This window comes from Jaculus jaculus, chromosome 12 (genome assembly GCF_020740685.1).
Source record: "Jaculus jaculus isolate mJacJac1 chromosome 12, mJacJac1.mat.Y.cur, whole genome shotgun sequence".
NCBI lineage: Eukaryota > Metazoa > Chordata > Mammalia > Rodentia > Dipodidae > Jaculus > Jaculus jaculus.
Genome location: NC_059113.1, coordinates 98,445,023 through 98,464,692, shown reverse-complemented (window position 1 = coordinate 98,464,692; position 19,670 = coordinate 98,445,023). Strand labels below are relative to the sequence as shown.

Genomic DNA, 19,670 nt, shown 5'->3' with positions numbered 1-19,670 from the left:
GCACTGGAGAAAAGCCTGTGATGGTATGTCAAACACTGGACCCTTAAAAGTACCTCTAAACACAGTCCCAGAGAAGAGAAAATCTTTATTTTCTTGGTAATGTTTTTGTGAGACACAAGTTTTAAATTTTTAGAGATCTACCTTGTGTTTTCCTCCATGATGACTTATGTTCTGGGGTGCTGCATGTAAGAATTCTTTTCTCCTATCCCAAGGTCACAGAGGTTTAATCATGTTTTCATTTCTTTTTAGTTTTTTGAGGCAAGCCCAACAGACTGGACTTTTTTTTTTTTTCTTTTTTCATGTGAGAGGGTAGGAGGGAGGGAGAGAGAGAGAGAGAGAGAGAGAGAGAGAGAGAGGGAGAGAGAACTGGTGCACCGCAGCCTCCAGCCACTGCAACGGAACTCCAGATGTGTGCACCCCCTTACGCACACATGTGAGCTTGTCCTCTTGCATCACTTTGTGCATGTGGCTTATGTGGGATCTGGATAGTCAAATGGGTATTTAGGCTTCCCAGGCAAGAGCTAAGCCATCTCTCTAGCCTTTGTTTTGGTTTACTTGAGGCAGGGTCTCACTCTAGCCCAGTATGACCTGGAATTCACTCTGTAATGTCAGGCTGGCCTCAAACTTACAACACTCTCCTCACCTCAACCTCCCAAGTGCTGGGATTAAAGACGTGTACCACCATGCTGGGCAATAATGTTTTCTTTTTCTTTTTCTTTTTTCTTGAGGCAAGCCCAACAGACTGGCTTTATGATGATGATGATGATGATGATGATGATGATGATAGCAAGAGAGAATTGACATGCCAGGGCCTCCAGCCACTGTAATCGAACTCCATACGTGTGTGCACCACCTTGTGTGCATGTGTGAACTGCGCTTGTGTCACCTTGTGCATCTGGCTTATGTGGGATCTGGGGAATTGAACATGGGTCCTTAGCCTTCTCAGACAAGCACCTAATCACTAAGCCATTCTCCAATCCAATAGTGTTTTCTTTAAAGAGTTTTACAGTTCTAGTTCTTACATACAGACCTATGGTCCATGTACGTATATTCCTATATATGGTAGAGGTTCAAGTTCATTCTTTTGCATATGGATATCCTGTTGTAAAGTCAAATCCTTCTTCACTGAAGTATCTCAGTACCCTTGTTAAGGCTAAGTCTTTATTATAAAACTCAACTTTGGCTTTGTTTTGTGACAAAGTGGTGTGCTAGTTTGAACGTATGTCCTCCAATAGACTCAGATGTTTTATTAAAACTTGGACTTTTGGGGGGATGGCTTAGCAGTTAAGCACTGTGAAACCTAAGGACCCCAGTTCGAGGCTCAATTCCCCAGGACCCACGTAAGCCAGATGCACAAGGGGGCGCACGCGTCTGGAGTTCCTTTGCAGTGGCTGGAGGCCCTGGCACACCCATTCTCTCTCTCTGCCTCTTTCTGTCACTCTCAAATAAATAAAAATAAACAATAAAAAATAAATTAAAAAATCACTTGGATTTCTAGCCACCTGGCTGGAGGAGGTGTTACTGGGCGCAATTGGGTTTCCAAGCCCAAGGTGTGTGGGGCATTCTGAGCCGTGCCTGGGTCCCTGCTGCTGGCTGCCAGTTCCCCACCATCTGCTGCTGGGTTTGTGTGTGCTTGCTTGTGGTGCCGGCTGTTTGGTTGTGTCTCTCTGCCTGGATCAGTGAAAGGGGACCGGCTTGTTCTGCCGTTGTGAAACTTCCCCCTGGATCCGTAAGCGTGAAATAAGCCCTTCCTCTGATAAACCATGTATGGGCTGGAAGTTCATTCCAGCAGCATGGAGCTGACTACAAGTGGATGGGTCTCTGATGTGTTAACTTCTCCTGAGGCACTTCGAACAAACATCTACTCACTCCAGATAGGGCACCAACCACAGACCACAGGAACAATTCTACTCAGTTCTAGTCGTTGGTGAAGCAATGAGTTTATCAGGCTTTACTTACAGGAGTGTGGATGAGCCCAAAGCAGCTATGACTGCCCCATAGCTGCATGAACGGAGTCCCCCCACCTCACCTTCAGTTCATTTGCCGCCTCTGTACATATCACAGCACCTCCAGAGGCCATGGCCTGCTGGGGCAGAATTAGATATACACGGGAGGACCGGTGGGAGGGAATGGTTCTAATGACCTGCCCCGCTCTCTCCTTTTATGAGGAACATCAACAGGTCCTATCCTAAGGGTCTTTGGGGGTAATCACAGCTGCTGTGATTAAGGTGTTAATAACTATTGTATTCCGGGAACAGCATTCCACAATTATTCTCTCTTTTTGGAGGAGAGAGGTATGTTTTGTTCTCTCTCTCATTTATTTATTTGAGAGAGGGAACGAGAATGGGTGCGCCAGGGCCTCTTGCCACTGCAAAGGAACTCCAGATGCATGTGCCACTTTGTACATCTGGCTTTACACAGGTACTGGGGAACTGAACCTGGGATGGCAGGCTTGAGAAGCAAGCCTCCTTAACCGCTGAGCCATCTCCATGGATGTCTTGTTTTCTTAAAATGACAAAAATAAGGGCCAGAGAGATGGCTCAGCGGTTAAGGCACTTGCCTGCAAAGCTTCATGACCTGGGTTCAATCCTCCAGCACCCACATAGCGCCAGGTGCACAAAGTGGTCCATGCATGTGGAGTTCCTTTGCAGTGTAAGGAGGCCTTGGTGCACCCATTCTCTCTCTCCTTGCAAATAAATAAATAAATGACCAAAATATAAGTGAAACACATGTACCGTAGAGTCTGCTAGAGAATTTTTTTTTTTTAACTTTTGCCTCCTTGTGGTTGCACAAGTATGGTACTTAAAACAGGGTAGTTACAATGAATGTTTGCTAACTGCAGAGTAGACTTGAGCCCGCCCTCCCTTAAAGGGCGTGGGCTTACAGAGCTCTGATTGGATGGAAGGTCCCATCAGGACTTTCCAGAGGAAGACTCTGTGTAGCAGAAGACGGACCCCAACAAACTGAGAGACGCTGTCAAGGCTGTGGCCTCCAAGTTCATCCTCATCCTTAAAGGCAAGTAAGCCTGAACACTTAACACAACCCCAAAGCGTCAGAATCCCGTTCCCCATTTTAACTTCCAGCTTTGCAGGTGCTGTAATTACCTTCTTGCTGCTGGGACAAAGCAGCCGACCAAAAGCAGCTGATGGGGGCAGAGTTGTTTATTTTGGCTTACAGTCTTGAGGGGCAGCTCCATGATGGCAGGGGAAAGATGGTGGCTGGATGTCACTTCCCTGCCACAGCAGATGGCAAACAGCAGCAGGAGAGCAAGTAGAACTCTAGCACAGAGAAGGCTGGTCTTAAGACCCAACAAAACACCTCTTCCAGCAAGGCTCCAAATTCCCAACACGCCACCAGCTGGGGATCTAGCATTCAGGACACACAAGTTTACAGGGGAAGCCTCATTCAAACCACCACACCAAGAGTCTGTCTACTTAACTGCTTACACAGTAATAATGTTTTGACTTGTGGATCTTACCTCGAATTTCTTCAAATTGATTTTGGTTCTTATCTGCTTTTAAAAAAACAGAAAGATTTAGGGCTGGAGAGATGGCTTAACGGTTAAGGCACTCACCTGCAAAGCCTAAGGACCCTGGTTCAATTCCTCAGTACCCACATGCACCAAATGCACAAGGTGGCACATGTGTCTGGAGTTCGTTTGCAGTGGCTACAGGCCCCGGGCGCGCCCATTCTCCCTCTCTCTCACTCTCTCTACCTGGCTCTTTCTCTCTCTCTCATAAGTAAATAAATAAGCAGAAAGATTTTTTTTTCCCTCAGACTGTAACAGTCAAAATTGAAACAAGCAAAGAAACAGCAATTCTGTATCCAGTAACCTTTTTCTCTCTAACATGCCGAACATTGGGAGCTCTCAGCCTCACAGAAGTAGAGCAGGAGACTGAAGATAAAAGCCATGCATCCCACACAGGAGTTTCCCGAGGTTTCGTGTCCATACCGTGTTCCTACCTGCTGCTCCTGTGTCATTCTTGGGGTCCCAGAATCTGCCCCTCTGTGTGAAAGTATGGATTTGCACGTAGGGCACCTCAGATGCGCATTATAGAACACACACAGTAACTTTTGTTACACGGCTTTGGAACAGCGTTCTAGGGGTTGGACCTACAGTTAAGTGCTTCAAATTACAGTTTCTGACTTTAGAGCCAGCTCTCCGACCTCTTGGCCAAATCACCTCTCCAAAATAATCGGGTGTGGAAGTCCTTAGACACATTCTCTTCTTGTCCTTCTAGGGTATGTGGCCTTTCTCTAACCCTAAATTAGCTGGAATACAGCGAGGCTTTATTCATTTATGAATTTGTTTTTTACACTGTCAGGAATAGAACCCAGGCCTTTAAGCATGCTGGGCAAGTGCACTACTACTGAGCCATCACCAACCCCTACTTTATATACATACATACATACATACATATATATATATATATATATATATATATATATATATATATATATATATTTAAATTAGGCTTTAGCTGGGCGTGGTGGCACACGCCTTTAATCCCAGCACTTGGGAGGCAGAGGTAGGAGGATGGCCGTGAATTTGAGGCCACCCTGAGAACGACATAGAGAATTCCAGGTCAGCCTGGCCTAGAGGGAAATCCTACCTCAAAAAAAGAAAAAAAAATAGACTTTAGGGTTGTGGAGATGGCTCAATAGTTAAAAGTTCTTGCTTGCAAGGCCTGTGTTCCCAGGTTCAATTCACCAGAAGAAAAGTTGGAAACAAAGTGGCATGTGCATCTGGAGTTCATGACCCTGGCATACTCATACACACACACACAGCGTATGCAAATAGTATTTTTTTTTTTTTTTTTTTGGTTTTTCGAGGTAGGGTCTCACTCTGGCTCAGGCTGACCTGGAATTCACTATATCGTCTCAGGGTGGCCTTGAACTCTCGGCGATCCTCCTACCTCTGCCTCCCGAGTGCTGGGATTAAAGGCGTGCACCACCACGCCCAGCTCAAATAGTATTCTTTTTAAATATTAGACTATTTTTTTTTTTTTAAAAATCAGTTTTAACTTTACAGGTACACAGATCTCCCCACTCCCACCTGCATAGCTCCCCTCATTATCTCTCCCTCCATACACTTGTTACAACTGAGGAATTTACACACTGACACGTCTTTGTCTCCCACGAAGTTCCTAGCTTACACTGAGTTCTACTCCTGCTGTTGCGGACTCTGTATTTGTACGTACTTAAAATGACACTGTGCCCCAGTGAGGTATATTGTAGGAAGTAAAAAGATAGGAATTAAACAAAAAAAAAAAGCCAGGTGTGGTGCTGCACGCCTTTAATCCCAGCACTTGGGAAGCAGAGGCAGGAGGATTGCTGTGAGTTCGAGTCCACCCCGAGACTACATAGTGAATTCCAGGTCAGCCTGGGCTAGATGGTGACACACACCTTTAATGCCAGATTTAGGAAGGAAAGGTAGGAGGAACAGGTGTTCAAGACCAGCCTCAGCTACAAGTGAGTTTAAGGTCAATGTGGGTTAGAGGAGATCCTGTCTTTAAAATGAGAAAGGGAGAAGGGAAGGAGAGGAGAGAAGAGAGGATATCCCGGAGTCTAGAGAGAAAAAGAGGAAAGGAAAGGGAGTGGAGGAGAAAAGGAGGAGGAAAAAAGAGAAATGAAAGAGAAGATAGGAGAGAGAAGAGGACACGGGGACACACACACACACACACACACACACACTCACTCAGTGTGTGAGCCCAGTCCACCCTCAACTCTGGGCCTTGTGCCCAAAGTGAAGTTCACCAGCTCCCAGCTGGCACATCTCTCTCTCTCTCCCGAGTCTCTCGCTGGTACAGGTTCCTCCTTCTTTTGTTCGAGTGTCAAGCAAATGGGTTTCCTGTTGACACCGGGATCTCTTGAAAAGGGCAGGAAGAGGCCAGGCCCGGTCCTCCTGGCCCCCGCGCCCTCCCCTGCGTCCCGCCGCGGTGCTTTATTTTGGGCACGCAGGGTTGGGTCCAGGGCGGGCGCCCCCGGCGCGCGTGGCACGAGAGGGCGGCCTTCCAGCCCGGCTGACCCCTCCCCGAGGAGGCGAGGCCCCGGGCTCGAGCCCGCCCGATCCCAGGCTGGACCTCCGCGGGGCGGGGAAGGGAAGGAAGGGAAGAGGAAGGGAGGCGGGTGGGTGGGATCGGGGCCGGGCCCGGGGGTGGGGAGGGGAAGGAGGAGGCCGCCGGTGCACGGACCGCAGGTGGAGTCCGCCGAGGCCGCCCGGTCCTCCCCCATCCCGGCTTTGGCCAAACCTCCTTCCCCGGGCCCCGAACTCGCGGCTTGGCGCAGGGGGCCCGCGGGCCGGGGTGCTGCTGCTGCTGCCGCCGCCGGTGGAGGAGGAGGCGGAGGAGCTCCGGGGCCGCCGGCGGACGCCTCGCCCATGGCTGAGGGCCGGCGGCGGGAGGACGAGGAGGAAGAGCTGCGCGATCGCCGGGAGCTCGGGGGCCCGCGCCGCGCTCGGAGCCGGGCGCTGCCGGGCCACTCGGCCGCAGGTGAGCCGGGCGGGCGGGCGACGCGGGCACCGGGGAGGCGGGGACCACCCACGCCCCGCTCCGCTCCGGGACCCGGGACCCGAGCTCGCCCCGCAGCCCCTGCCCGGGGGGAGCATCTCTGCAACTCTGGGGGACGGGAGGGACCGGGACGGTGGGGTGGCCTTTTGCTTTCTCCCATCCTCACCCTCGCTCGTGAGCTGAGCTCCAGCGACGAACATTGCAACCCTTTGGTTTCTCGTCTACCTGTGAGAGAGAAGTCTTGGAGCCAGAAACTCAAAAAAAAAAAAAAGAAAGAAATGTGTTTTTCCCCCCCTCCCAATAGAAATTGCAAAGCTGCTGGCTTGGAACTTGTGGCCCTGGAGGATGGTGGTGACATCTCTGGGGTGAGTCAGAGAGAGGCCAGTGGAGAGCTCCCTGGGGTCTGTCTGTCTGTCTGTCTCTCGCTGGACAGGGGCCCCTCCCGGTGGCTTGGCCTGCACCCCGGTAAGCCGGTCAGACCACGTGCCCAGAGTGAGTCAAGTCTCGTTTCGGCGTCCCCATGAACTTCGGACCTCCCAACCCCCCCCCCCACCCCACGCCAGTTTCCTATAGAACTTGCTTAAGAGTTGATTTGGTGCCAGTGTTCAAATAGTGGGGAAGAATGCAGAATATTGCTGGGGTAGCGGAGGGTAGAGACAGTTCATTTGGTCTGAGAACCCTTTCTGGGCCTTTTTGATCTTGTGTTTTTTTTGGGGGGGGGGGTGCAAGTCATTTGGCTCATAAAGTGAGAAAAGAGTGAATAAGTGTATATCCACACCCCTTCCCTCTTCCTGGGCGGCTTTTCAATCGAATGTAGCGGAGAGGAAATTCGTTGGCCTTTGGTTCCAGTTATCTGAAAACAAATCTGGGGGAAGGCTACCAAGGGAGGTGACTGAACCGTCAGGAAGGTGCCTCCAATGGCAGGAGGATAGTGAGGTGTCACTTCAAGCCCTGTGTGGCTTCCTTGACCACTAAGAGAAAGCTGGAAACTGGGAAAATGTAGGGCAGAAATGGGATGAAAAGATCAGAATGTAGAGTGACACCCTACCTCAAAATAATAACAACAATAATAATGATCAGAATGTAAAGAAACGGGCCATTTGATGCCCATGGTAAGATCCTAGAACCCTAAAAATAACTCCTTATGCCTGTTAGTGGAACTTTTTAATTCACTATGGACTCTCAGGGTGACCTCGAACTCTCGGTGATCCTCCTACCTCTGCCTCCCAAGTGCTGGGTTTATAGGCGTACGCCACCAAGCCCAGCACTGGAACTTTTTATCAAAATAAGTCACCAACAATCTCAATGGATAATAATTGATAGTTTTGTTCAGTGTAAACTCAGTCCTAAATGAAATAATGAGTAATTGTTAGATATGAGTAAATATGTTTACAGTAATATGATGAGAAAAGTTTACAAAGATGTAAACTATTACATTATGTTACAGGTTTAAACAGTGTAGGCTGTCTTGGGTTCTGGTACCTTCAGTAAAAAGCTTTATTCTTACAAGGGACTGTACCTTAGAGAGTTGTGCTGGAATTTAAACAAGATGTGACCAGGTATGTGTTCATCATATAGTGTATTTTTTCAAGGCTGGTGGAAATGGCATTTTTGTAACTTCTTACTGGTTCCATAATCTCACAAGGCTGCCCGAAGCTATTGTAGGTTGAGTAAGTTGTCCAAGTCATGATGTTGTGTACTTTTTTTCACTCAAATTCATGTTTGCAGTGTTCAAACCCCATACCTGACCTTCTTTCATGAAGGAGTCAGGGGGACAGCAATATTTTGGAGTGTGTAGAGGGTCAAGTTTGCAACTTTAGGTTTTGTTCCTGGGGTGATAAATTGTTTAATAGTTTACATGGCTTTTTCAAGTGGTGTTTCTCTTTCCTCTCCTCAGTTAATTTTTTTTTTTTTTTTTATGCCATTGCATGCCTTACCAAGCTTGGGCATTTGTTAGATGTTTGCTTCCAAGTGAAAGCATGAACTGACCCAGAGGCTTCAGGTCTCTGATGCTTCTTCCTTCTTTCTAATTTTGCACTTTTCCTGGTTAAAATGCTCCCTCATTCCCCTATTACATAATTTGATACCATGACCCTGGGGTTTGTGGACTTGAGAGAACCTATGAACTTTCTATCCCAGCTCAATTATGTGTGATTGTATACACGCATCAATTAATTTTTGCAGTATACATTCAATAAAAGCTTATAAAGTGAAAACTTTTGAAACCTATGCCTGAGTAAGAAATGGAGTATGAGCTGGGCATGGTGGTGCACGCCTTTACTCCCAGCACTCAGGAGGCAGAGGTAGGAGGATCGCTGTGAGTTCGAGGCCACCCTGAGACTACAGAGTGAATTCCAGGTCAGCCTGGGCCAGAGTGAGACCCTACCTTGAAAAAACAAAACAAAAAGAAAATAAAACAATGGAATATATCATTTTCTTAGGACCATGCTTCTATTTCTCTCAGACATAGATTCCTCCTGCTCTATAGTTAACTGTTTTGGTTTTCCCAGGTAGGGTCTCACTCCAGCTCAGGCTGACCTGGAATTCTCTATTAGTGTCAGGGTGTCCTCGAACTCTCTGCGATCCTCCTGCTTCTGCCTCCTGAGTGCTGGGATTAAAAACGCCCGGCCTAGTTATCTCTCTCTCCCTCCGTCCGTTCTTTCTTCCTTTCCTTTCTTTCCGTGAGGTGCTGGAGTGAAAAGCCCATGCCATTGTGCGTGTTCAGCAAGTGCTCTACCACTGAGCTACATCCCAGCCCTATTTTAAAAGAAACTGTGGTCCTTATTTTCTTTCTTTTCTGTATAGTTTGACTGTACGCATTACACCCCCTTGTGCAGTTTTGTTTCACAGATTGGCCCAGGTAGAATCATCCTGTGTGTATCCTGGTGGTCACACGAATGTGCGCATAATGGGACTCTGTCCATCTCTTTTTGAGATAGGGTCTCACATCGGCCTGGAGCTCATCAATTAGGCTACACAGCTAGCCAGTGAGCTCCAGGGATCCTCTTGTCTCTGCCTACCTGGGGCTGGGATTACAGGTGCATGCCACCACCCCCAGAGGTTTGTGTGTCCTCATGCTTGCAAAGCAAACACTTTATCCACACCAAGCCATCTCTCCGCCCAGGAGAGCAGTCTTACTGTGCTCTCCGGAGATACAGACTGTGCAGGTGCAGAAGGGTGACGCTCTTTGTAAGCTCATTACATTTTTATTAATTTCTTTCTTATTTTTTTTTATTTAGAGAGACAGTGGGAGAGAGAGAATTGGCATGCCAGGGCCTCAGGCACTGTAATTAAACTCCAGATGCTTGTGTTACCTAGTGGGCATGTGCGACCTTGTGCTTGCCTCACCTTTGTGCATCTGGCTTCTGTGGGATCTGGAGAGTTGAACATGGGTCCTTAGGCTTCACAGGCAAGTGCCTTAACTGCTAAGCCATCTCTCCAGCCCCTGTAAATTCATTATAATTAAGAGAGAACAGCCAGGTGTGCTGATGCACGCCTTTAATCCCAGCACTTGGGAGGCAGAGGCAGGAGGATCGCCACGAGTTTGAGGCCTCCCTGAGACTATATAGTGAATTGTGGTCGGCCTGGGCTAGAGTGAGCCCCTACACACTTCAACCCCTAGCCTTAAGAAAGTTCCTACAGCTAATTTGTCCTTTCGAACAGATGAAATGAAAAACAGTGTTATGAACATGGAAAGCCCCATAGACTTAACACAGAGGGCCTATTTTCCACTGTGGGTTTTCTCAATTTGAAGGATTTCATGGTTGAATTATGTGGACTGACTTCATTCTTTGTTCTTGATTTTCTCTTTTGCCATTGGTTGGCTGTTCTGCATGTCTGTCTGTCTGCGCAGTTGAGTTTGAGGTGTTAAGTCTGCGGGGTGACTACTGGTCAGTGTTAGTGAGGAGGGGCAAGTGGAGTGCAGGGGAGCTAGAGGTTGAGGTGACCAAACTGTTCGGTCTTCCGAACAGACAAGTCAAGATGTAGAGTCACCCTAGCCAAGGATAAAACTGTACAACTCAGGTGCTGGGGACATGGCTCAGTGGTTAAAGGCGCTTGCTTGCAAAGCCTGTCAGTCCAAGTTTGAGTCTCCAGGTAAAGCCAGATGCAGTGGGTGGCTGGCGTATGTGTCTGAAATTTGTTTGCGGTGGCAGGAGGCCCTGGCATGCCCATATTCACTCTGCCTCTTTCTGTCTCCCAAATAAATAATAAAAATATTTTTTCCAGGTCAGGTGTGGTGGTGTACGTCTTTGATCCCAGCCCTCAAGTAGGTAGAGGTAGGAGGACCGCTATGAGTTTGAGGCCACCCTGAGACTACATAGTGAATTCCAGGTCAGCCTGGGCCAGAGCGAGACAGCAGAACAAAACAAGAAAGCTATATAATTGCTTTTGACTTTGGGGAGGGGAAGACAGAGAAGTCTGCTGAAGTTGTTTATATATCAGACCAAGTATCCTGTTTTGTTTTGTTTTCTTATCAGACAGCACTGTAAGAGTTACATTGTCACATGTTACTAAGGGATTTTTTTTTCCCCCTTATGGTATAAAACTGGGTTTCTTAAATTTGTTCCACTTGTAACCCCTTTTTGCCCAGGAAATTTTTACACAACCTTAGGTATATAGGTCTACAAAATAGGTATGCAAATCAAACATTTGCTGACAAGTCATAAAGAAATTTCTTTTCTTCTTATTTATTTATTTTGTTTTTTTCAAGGTAGGTTCTTGCTGTAGCCCAGGCTGACCTGGAATTCACTATGTAGTCTCAGGGTGGCCTCGAACTCTCAGTGATACTCTACTCTACCTCTGCCTCCAGAGTGCTGGCTGGGATTAAAGGTGTGTGCTACCATGCCTGGCTTTTCTTATTTTTTATTTTTATATTTTACTTCTTTTCCAATAGCTACCTTGAATTAATTTTTATATATAGGAAGGAGAGAAGAGGAAGAGTCAAGACAGCTCTGTATTCATAACTTGAGCATTTGGGGTTTTGAGGTGGGATCTTGCTCTAGCCCAGGTGGACCTGGAATTTACAATGTAGTCTCAGGATGTCCTCAAACTCATGGCGATCTTCCTACGTCTGTCTTCCGGAGTGGTAGGATTGAAGGTTTATGCCACCACACCTGGCCTTTAATGTCCTTTGTTTGTACAACAACCTGTTGATGGGCCCAATATGATGCACGTCTTGTACAGGTCAGGACAGCTGCTGTGAGATCATGAGTGCACTGACCAGAGAAGTCTATTTTAAAGCAGTTGTTTGGATATGCATGCTATTTATTAAAGATGAAAGCGAATTTGCACACTAATGAGATGGATGATCTTATTTATTTTTACACAAATAGCCAACTCTTAGCTGAATATTTGCCGCTGCAGCACGTTGAGCATCCGCAATATGCTTCAGAGTTGATCAGTATTTTCGTTTATAATTTCAGTGCTGAGAATACTCTTTTCCATAAATATGTAGTAGAAAATGGCAAAAGTATGTTTACGGCCCTTTCAGAAATTGTTGGAAGTTCTCTCCTAATCCCAAGCCGAAATTCATTTCCTCTTCTTCTTCTTCTTCTTTTTTTTTTTTTTTTTTGGTTTGTCGAGTTAGGGTCTCACTGTAGCCCAGGCTGACCTGGAATTTACTATGTCATCTCAGGCTGGCCTCAAACTCACAGCGATTCTCCCACCTCTGCCTCCGAAGTGCTGGGATTAAAGGCGTGCGCCATCACACCCAGCTTCCCCCGGCCACATTATTTTTAAGGAAATTCATGTCAGCAACCCAAACAGAAGTTTTGGAAATCAAACATTCTGTCACGGTACAGTCCCAGGATCCACTGATTTCATTTACATGCTGAGGAATGACGGCAGGACTGGACTGGAGGTCCGGTTTCCATCATTCAGCTGTTGCGCTTCTCCATAAGGGCACAGTGCGCTCTGTGCGGTGCATGGCACGGACGAGTCTCCAGCCGGGCTCAAGGGGTTTCAGGCAGCCATTGCTGGCATGGGGTGGTTTGACGCATATACCGTACAGTGTGCCCACGTGTGTTCAGACCCAAGACTGGCGTTGTCACGTGACATAGCCCACACCTTCAGTTCATTATGCATTTTCTGTTAGCTTTTGGGCACTGCCCATTCAGAAATCTTTTACGGTTGCTAAGTTTTTCACAACTCACATTCAGTGATGAGGTTCCATAGATGGGGTTGTGATACACAATTTAAGAAGCTGTGGCTTAAAAAAATGCTTTTTTTTCTTGTTCTTTTTAAAATCTTTTCTTTTTCCTCCTTCTTCTTTGAGATAGAGTCTCACTTTTAGCTCAGGCTGACGTGAAATTCACTATGTAGTTTCAGGGTGGCCTCGAACTCATGGTGATCCTCCTACCTCTGCCTCCCGAGTGCTGGGATTAAAGGCCTGCGCCACCACACCCGGCTTTTTTTTTTTTTTTTTAATGAGAGCAAGAAAGAGAGATTGGTGCACCAAAGCCTCTAGCCACTGCAGTTGAACTCCAGATGCGTGCACCATCTTGTGCGCATGTGCGACTTTGCACGCTTGTGTCACCTTGTATGTATGGCTTACATGGGACCTGGAAAGTCAAACATGGGTCTTAAGGCTTCACAGGCAAGTGCCTTAACCACTAAGCCATCTCTCCAGCCCTTATCTATTCTTTTAAATTAATTCTTTTAGAATTTTTTTGCTGTTTTTTTTTTTTTTAGGTAGAGTTTCACTCTCCCAGGCTGACCTGGAATTCACTCTGTAGCCCAGGCTGGCCTGGAACTCAATTGTCCTGCTACCTCAGCCTCCCTGAGTGAGCACTGGGATATAGCAATGAGCGACTTCATCCACGTATTTTCTCATTTTCTTTGTGGTCCCTTTTTGTGGAATTCTTTGGTCCAGTGTGGGTTAATATGGGAATCTTTTCTTTTATAATTTGTGTCTACCTACCTTAATAAAGCTGTCCTTACTGTCAATAATGAAAATATTCTTGTGTGTATTGATTTAGTTTAAGTGATACCCGTAGGTCATAAGCCAAGGTTATATTGTTATTAGTGGTATTTTATGTCTATATTTATTATTTATTTATTTGGGAGAGATAGAGATAGAGAGAGAGAACTGGCACTCCAGGGCCTCTAGACACTGCAAACAAACTCCAGACACATGCTCCACCTTGTGCATCTGGCTTTATTTGGGTGCTGGGGAATTGAACCTGGGTCCTTTATCTCTCCAGCCCTGTGTCCACTCTGCTATTCTTGTTAAAATATCTGATAGTTAAGAGTACATTTTTCTCCACTTGAGAATTGTTACAAGTTTTGTGTTTGCAGAGGGAACAAAGGTCAACAGACATATCACTTTACAGGGCTGGAGAGATGGCTCAGTGGTTTAGGCGCTGGCGTGTAAAGCCTGAAGGGCTGTATTCAGTTCCCCGGGGAACCACCTAAAGCCACCTGCACTGAGTGGCAGATGTATCCAGAGTTTGTTTGCAGTGGCTAGAGGCCCTGGTGCTCCCCTTCTGTCTCTCTTTGTGTGTGTCTCTCTCTCTGCTTGCAAGTAAATAAACATTTTTTTAAGTCACTTAACAATAAAAATGTATTTACTTTTGAAGTTAATGCTTCTCTTGGAAATACCTGGTTTTTTGTTTTTTGTTTTTTGTTTTTGTTTTTCAAGGAAGGATCTCACTGTAGTCCAGGCTGACTGGAATTCACTCTGTAGTCTCAGGGTGGCCTTGAACTCACAGCGATCCTCCTACCTCTGCCTCCCAAATGCTGGGATTAAAGGCGTGCGCCACCATGCCCGGCTCTTGGAAATATTTTTAGTTTAAACTTTATCTTTAACTTTTTATGTGTGTGTGTGTGTGTGTGTGTGTGTATGTGTGTGTATTTGCTCGTGTGAGTGCACGGGTACACATGTTTGCATGTGGAGGTCACAGGACAACCTTAGATGTCTTTTCTCTCGGGTTCTGTCTTTTTATTGTTGTTTTAGGGTGTTTTTTTTTTTTGTTTTTTGTTTTTTTTGAGGTAGAGTCTCATTCTAGTCCAAGCTGATTTGGAATTAACTTTGTAGTCTCAGAGTGGCCTTGAACTCACAGGGCAATCCTCCTACCTCTGCCTCGCGAGTGCTGGCATTAAAGGTGTGTGCCACCACGCCCGGCTCTGTCTACCTTTTTTTTTTTTTTTTTTTCAGACAGGGCCTCTCATTGGCCTTGAACCCACCAACTATGCGAGAGTGGCTGCATACCTCTTCAGTTCTGGGATTACAGTCACACAACTCACACCTGGCTTTTGAACATGGATTCTGGGGATCAAATTCAGGATCTCATGCTTGCAAGGCAAGCATTTTACTTATTGGGAAATCATCTCTCCAGCCCCCTTCTCTTGGAAGTGTCTTAATCCTACCAGAGCTCCAAAGTCTGAGACTAGTTCTTCATTCTGGCATTCCTTAGGCCATAAGAATTACTTCAACATGGCCCAGTAGTAATATTTAGGTTTTGTTTATTGTCACAAAGGAAAAGCTCATTCCTTTGACATAGTAAAGTGATTTCAACAAATCAGATATAACTGTACAATAAACTCTCTTCTCCCCTCCCCCTCCTTCTCTCTTTACTTCCCTTAGAGATATTTATTTATTTATTTATTTTAGAGAGGGGAGAGAGGAAGAAGCAGGCAGATACATAGAGAAAATTATTTATTTATTTTCAAGCATATGTGTGTGTGTATATATATGTATATATATACATATATACATATATACATATATACATATACATATATATATATATATATAGAGAGAGAGAGAGAGAGAGAGAGAGTGTGAGAGGGAGGGAGGGAGAGAATGGGCACGCCAGAGCCTCTGGCTGCTGCAAATGGATTCTAGACACATGTACCACTTTGTACATCTGGCTTACGTGGGTCCTGGGGAATCAAACCTGGGTCCTTAGGATTCACAGGCAATTGCTTTATCCACTAAGCCATCTCTCCAGCCTGCTTTATTTATTTTTGAGATGGCCTATGTGTAACCCAGACTGGCCTGGATCTTACTATGTGTGGTTGAGGATGACTTTGAACTTCTGACACTCCTGTCTCCTCCTCCCCAGGGCTAGATGCTCAGTTTACATAATTCTGGGGGTAAAACACTCTACCTACCAACTGAGCTGCATCCCAATCCTAAGATAATTCCTTCTTATTCTCTTAGGGCCTTCAATCCCTCCATATATCTTCATTGGGATCCCAAAATGTCTAATGTCTGGCATACAGTTTCATTTCACAACTAAAGAGAGATGGGGAACACACACGTCTGACCGAGGTGATCTACAGCTGAGACTCACATCAGAGTGCTCCGTCACCCGAAGCAATGGCTGACATGCATTCCTCTGTGACGCGGGAAGTTAGAGGATTTGGAAAAATACTGGGCTCGGCTCATCAAATAATAAGTTACTATTTCCTGTCCATTCAGTGCCAGTAATTTCGTTGTTTAATGCATATTTTACTGTTTAGTTGTATGAAATGGGTGTGACCATTTCCTTTACTTCATAGCTGAGAAACCTGAGGTCTAGAAAGGGTAGATAATCCTCTGGAGGTCACAGAGCTGGCATGTGACAGAATGGGGCGCTGATGTTCCGACACTCGCTGCCTACCCTCTGTTCATTCCTTTCTTCCTCAGTAACCGGAGCACCCGTATTGCTGGATGTGCTGGAGCACTCACCCATAAAGTGCCTTCTTCCAGCCTGCTGAGGTGTTGAGTGGCATTTCTGTTGTTTTTTGGTTTTTCAGGGGTAGGGTCTCACTGTAGCCCAAGCTGACCTGAAACTCACTCTGTAGTTCCAGGCTGGTCTCGAACTCACAGCAGTCCTCCACCCTCTGCCTCCCAAGTGCTGGGATTAAAGGTGTGTGTCACCATGTCCCGCTGAGGGCAGTTTCTAAGAGTTTTTTTTTTTTAATTTTTTTAAATTTTTTTTATTTTTATTTTTATTTTTTTTAAAGGAAGTATTTATTTATTTATTTATTTGAGAGCAACAGACACACAGAGAAAGACAGATAGAGGGAGAGAGAGAGAATGGGCGCGCCAGGGCTTCCAGCCTCTGCAAACGAACTCCAGACGCGTTTTTTGTTTTGTTTTTTAAGAGGACGAACTGGCTGCCTTATTACCTTTCTTCCCCTTCCTACCATGTGTGCGTCAGCTCTGTATCCTCACAGTGACAAAAACCAACTTACAAGGAAGAAAGGTTTATTTTGACTCATGGGTTCAGAGGTTTATTTGGCTTCATTGCCTCAGGACTCGTGGTATGGTAATAACACCATTTTATCTTCTATCCCATGCTATTTCTGTTTCTATTTCTCCTTCAGAGAGAATTTGTACTTTATAACACAGTATGATGCTTTTAACTTTTCTTTTTTAAAAAGTATTTTATTTATTTATTTGAGAGAGGGAAAGAGAGAGAGAGGGCACTCCTAGCCACTGCAAACAAACTCCAGACACACACACCACTGTGTGTATACTGGGGAGTCGAACCTGGGTCCTTTGGCTTTGCTGACAAGTGCTTTAACTGCTAAGCCAACTCTCCAGCCCTGCTTCTCACATCATGTCCACAAGCCAGCTGGAGAGCTTGCTAGAATGTGGATTATGATTGAACAGGTTTTGTGATTCTGCATTCTCTCCCTTTCCCCCCTTCCCCTCCCCTCCCATCCCCATCAATTCCCCTCCCCTGTCTCCTCTTGTAATGGAGTTTCACCTCGTCCAGGCTGGTCTTGAACTCCTGAACTATAAAGAGAGCCTCTTGTCTTAGCCTCCTGAATAGCTTGGACTATAAGTTGCTTTCACTGGGGCCTACAGAGAGATCCTGCATTTCCAGCAAGCTTCATGTGATGCTTCTGCTGGTGGTCCCTGGAACATACTTTGACTTACAAGGCCTTCCCTGTCCATCCTGTGTGGTCATGGCTTTTAATGCTGGCAGGACACCAGACTCAACCAGAATGCTTTTAGAACATGGGCGTGATCATTTTAGGAGACCCTGTCACCCAAAGCTCAAGGCTAAACCAGGAAAGCCAGACCAGTCCCTTGTTGCCAGGGAAACCCAAGGCTGCCTGAGTTATGGCCTTGGGTCCTATCTAGTGCTTTCCTGTGCAGGGCAACAGAGCAGAACAGCCTCATCCCCTTAAAAGACATGGAAGGACCAGAGGCCTTTGTCTCCCACTCTGCCTCCGTTGGCTTATCCCATGTAGGCTGAATCACATGGCCTAGATCTTTGCCTCCCCAGCCCCCCACTCCCCCTTGGGTGACTCTGCCATGTTCCTTGTGGCATACTAACTCTCCTAATAAAGGCCCAATTCTAAAGGGTCTCGGAGTTTCTTTTTTTTTTTTTAATATTTTTTTGTTCATTTTTATTTATTTGAGAACAACAGACAGAGAGAGAATGAGGCAGGTAGAGAGAGAGAGAGAGAGAGAGAGAGAGAGAGAGAATGGGCACGCCAGGGCTTCCAGCCACTGCAAACGAATTCCAGATGTGTGCGCCCCCTTTTGCATCTGGCTAACATGGGTCCTGGGGAACCAAGCCTTGAACCAGGGTCCTTAGGCTTCACAGGCAAGCATTTAACCGCTAAGCCATCTCTCCAGCCCATCAGAGTCTCTTATCCAGCCAGTCTGCTCTCCCTCTTCTTTTATCGGAAGCAGCCACCCCTCCCCTCAAGCCTAGGCCTGGCACGTACTAGACAGGGCTGCATCCTGAGCCCCCGGTGCTTTGGAGACAGCGTCTTACTGTGTAGCCCAAGCTGGCTTTAACCTTGTAGTCCTCTTGCCTCCGCCTCCCTTCTGCTGGGATTACAGGTGTGTATAGATCATGCCCTGCTAGTCTTGATTCTTAAAATCCTTTATTTTTAGTTATTTATTTGAGAGAGAGAGAGGGAGAGAGACAGAGAGGGAGGGAGGGAGAGAATGGGCATGCCAAGACCTCCAGCTGCTGTAGATGAACTCCAGATACATGCACTACCTTGTGCATCTGGTTTATGTGTGGTTCCTGGGGAATCAAACCTGGGTCTTTGGCTTTGCAGGCAAGCACCCTAACTGCTAAGCCATTCCTCCAGCCCACTCTTGATTTTTATTTTTTAAAATATTTTATTTATTTAAGAGAGAGAGAGAAAAGAAGAGACAGAGAGAGAGAAAAATGCACCAGGGCCCCCAGCCACTGCAAATGAACTCCGGATGCATGAGCCACTTTGTGCATTTGGCTTATGTGGGTACTTGGTACTTGAACCTGGGTCCTTAGGCCTTGCAGGCAAGTGCCTTAATTGCTAAGCCATCTTTATAGCCCCAATCTTGATTTTTTAAACAGCAGTTTCATTTACAGCCTTTCTGTTTACTTTGGTTGTGTTTTATTATAACCTGGGCCGTCCTGTGCAAAGGTTGGAAAGCACATTCCCCCTCTGCCCATGGCACACCCTGAGTTGAGGGGAAACAGCTTACCAAATGAGCTGGAATGACATGCCTTCCTGTCTCGTGTGAGTCCAAAGGGTATTAAAGGTTTCTCAAGTGATCCCATCGGTACAGCCTGCGTTGGGTTTGGTGGCTCCCCGGCACTACGTGGATGTCAAGTCCTGCACTTAAGAGTCTTACCAACAGCTGTGCTTAGTGAGGGATGTTCTCAAAAGCGGCTCTGCAGGGCCTTGAACTTCTGGCACATAAATCCAGATACACAAAGTGGTGCATGTGTCTGGAGTTCGTTTGCAGGAGGCCCCTTTGCACTCACACTCATTCTCTTTCTGTCTACCTCTTTCTATCAAGTCAGTGAATAAAAATATTTTTTTAAAAGTGATTGTAAGCCAGGCGTGGTGGTGCATGCCTTTAATCCCAGCACTTGGGAGGCAGATAGGAGGATCAGCGTGAGTTCAAGGCCACCCTGAGATACATAGTGAATTCCAGGTCAGCCTGGGCTAGAGTGAGACCCTACCTCGAAAAATCCCCTCCCCCAAAAGTGATTGTAGCAGCTTTGGCATTTGAAGCAAGCACCTTTAACCACTGAGCCACCTCCACTGCTTTTTTTTAAAAAAATATTTTTATTTATTTATTTGACAAAGAAAGAGGGAGAAAGACAGAGAGAATGGGTGCGCGAGGGCCTCCAGCCACTAAAATGAAATCCATACACGTGCACCCCCTTGTGCATCTTGCTAATGTGGTTCCTGGGGAATGGAACCTGGGTC

At 46.4% G+C, this 19,670-nt stretch overlaps 1 protein-coding gene across 2 annotated transcripts in view; it reads left to right on the top strand.

The window, feature by feature from the left end:
• Nucleotides 1-6,374: 6,374 nt before the first annotated feature.
• The window catches only part of Sh3d19 (SH3 domain containing 19), a 203,679-nt gene continuing 190,383 nt past the window's right edge, over nucleotides 6,375-19,670 (top strand). Inside the window, exon 1 of one of the 2 annotated variants that reach the window (XM_045130990.1) lies at nucleotides 6,375-6,491. In XM_045130990.1, coding sequence (XP_044986925.1) covers nucleotides 6,380-6,491 — 112 coding nt within the window. In that variant the 5' untranslated portion in view covers nucleotides 6,375-6,379. The remainder of the gene's footprint in view (nucleotides 6,492-19,670) is intronic. The other variant, XM_045130988.1, reaches the window with a different exon arrangement.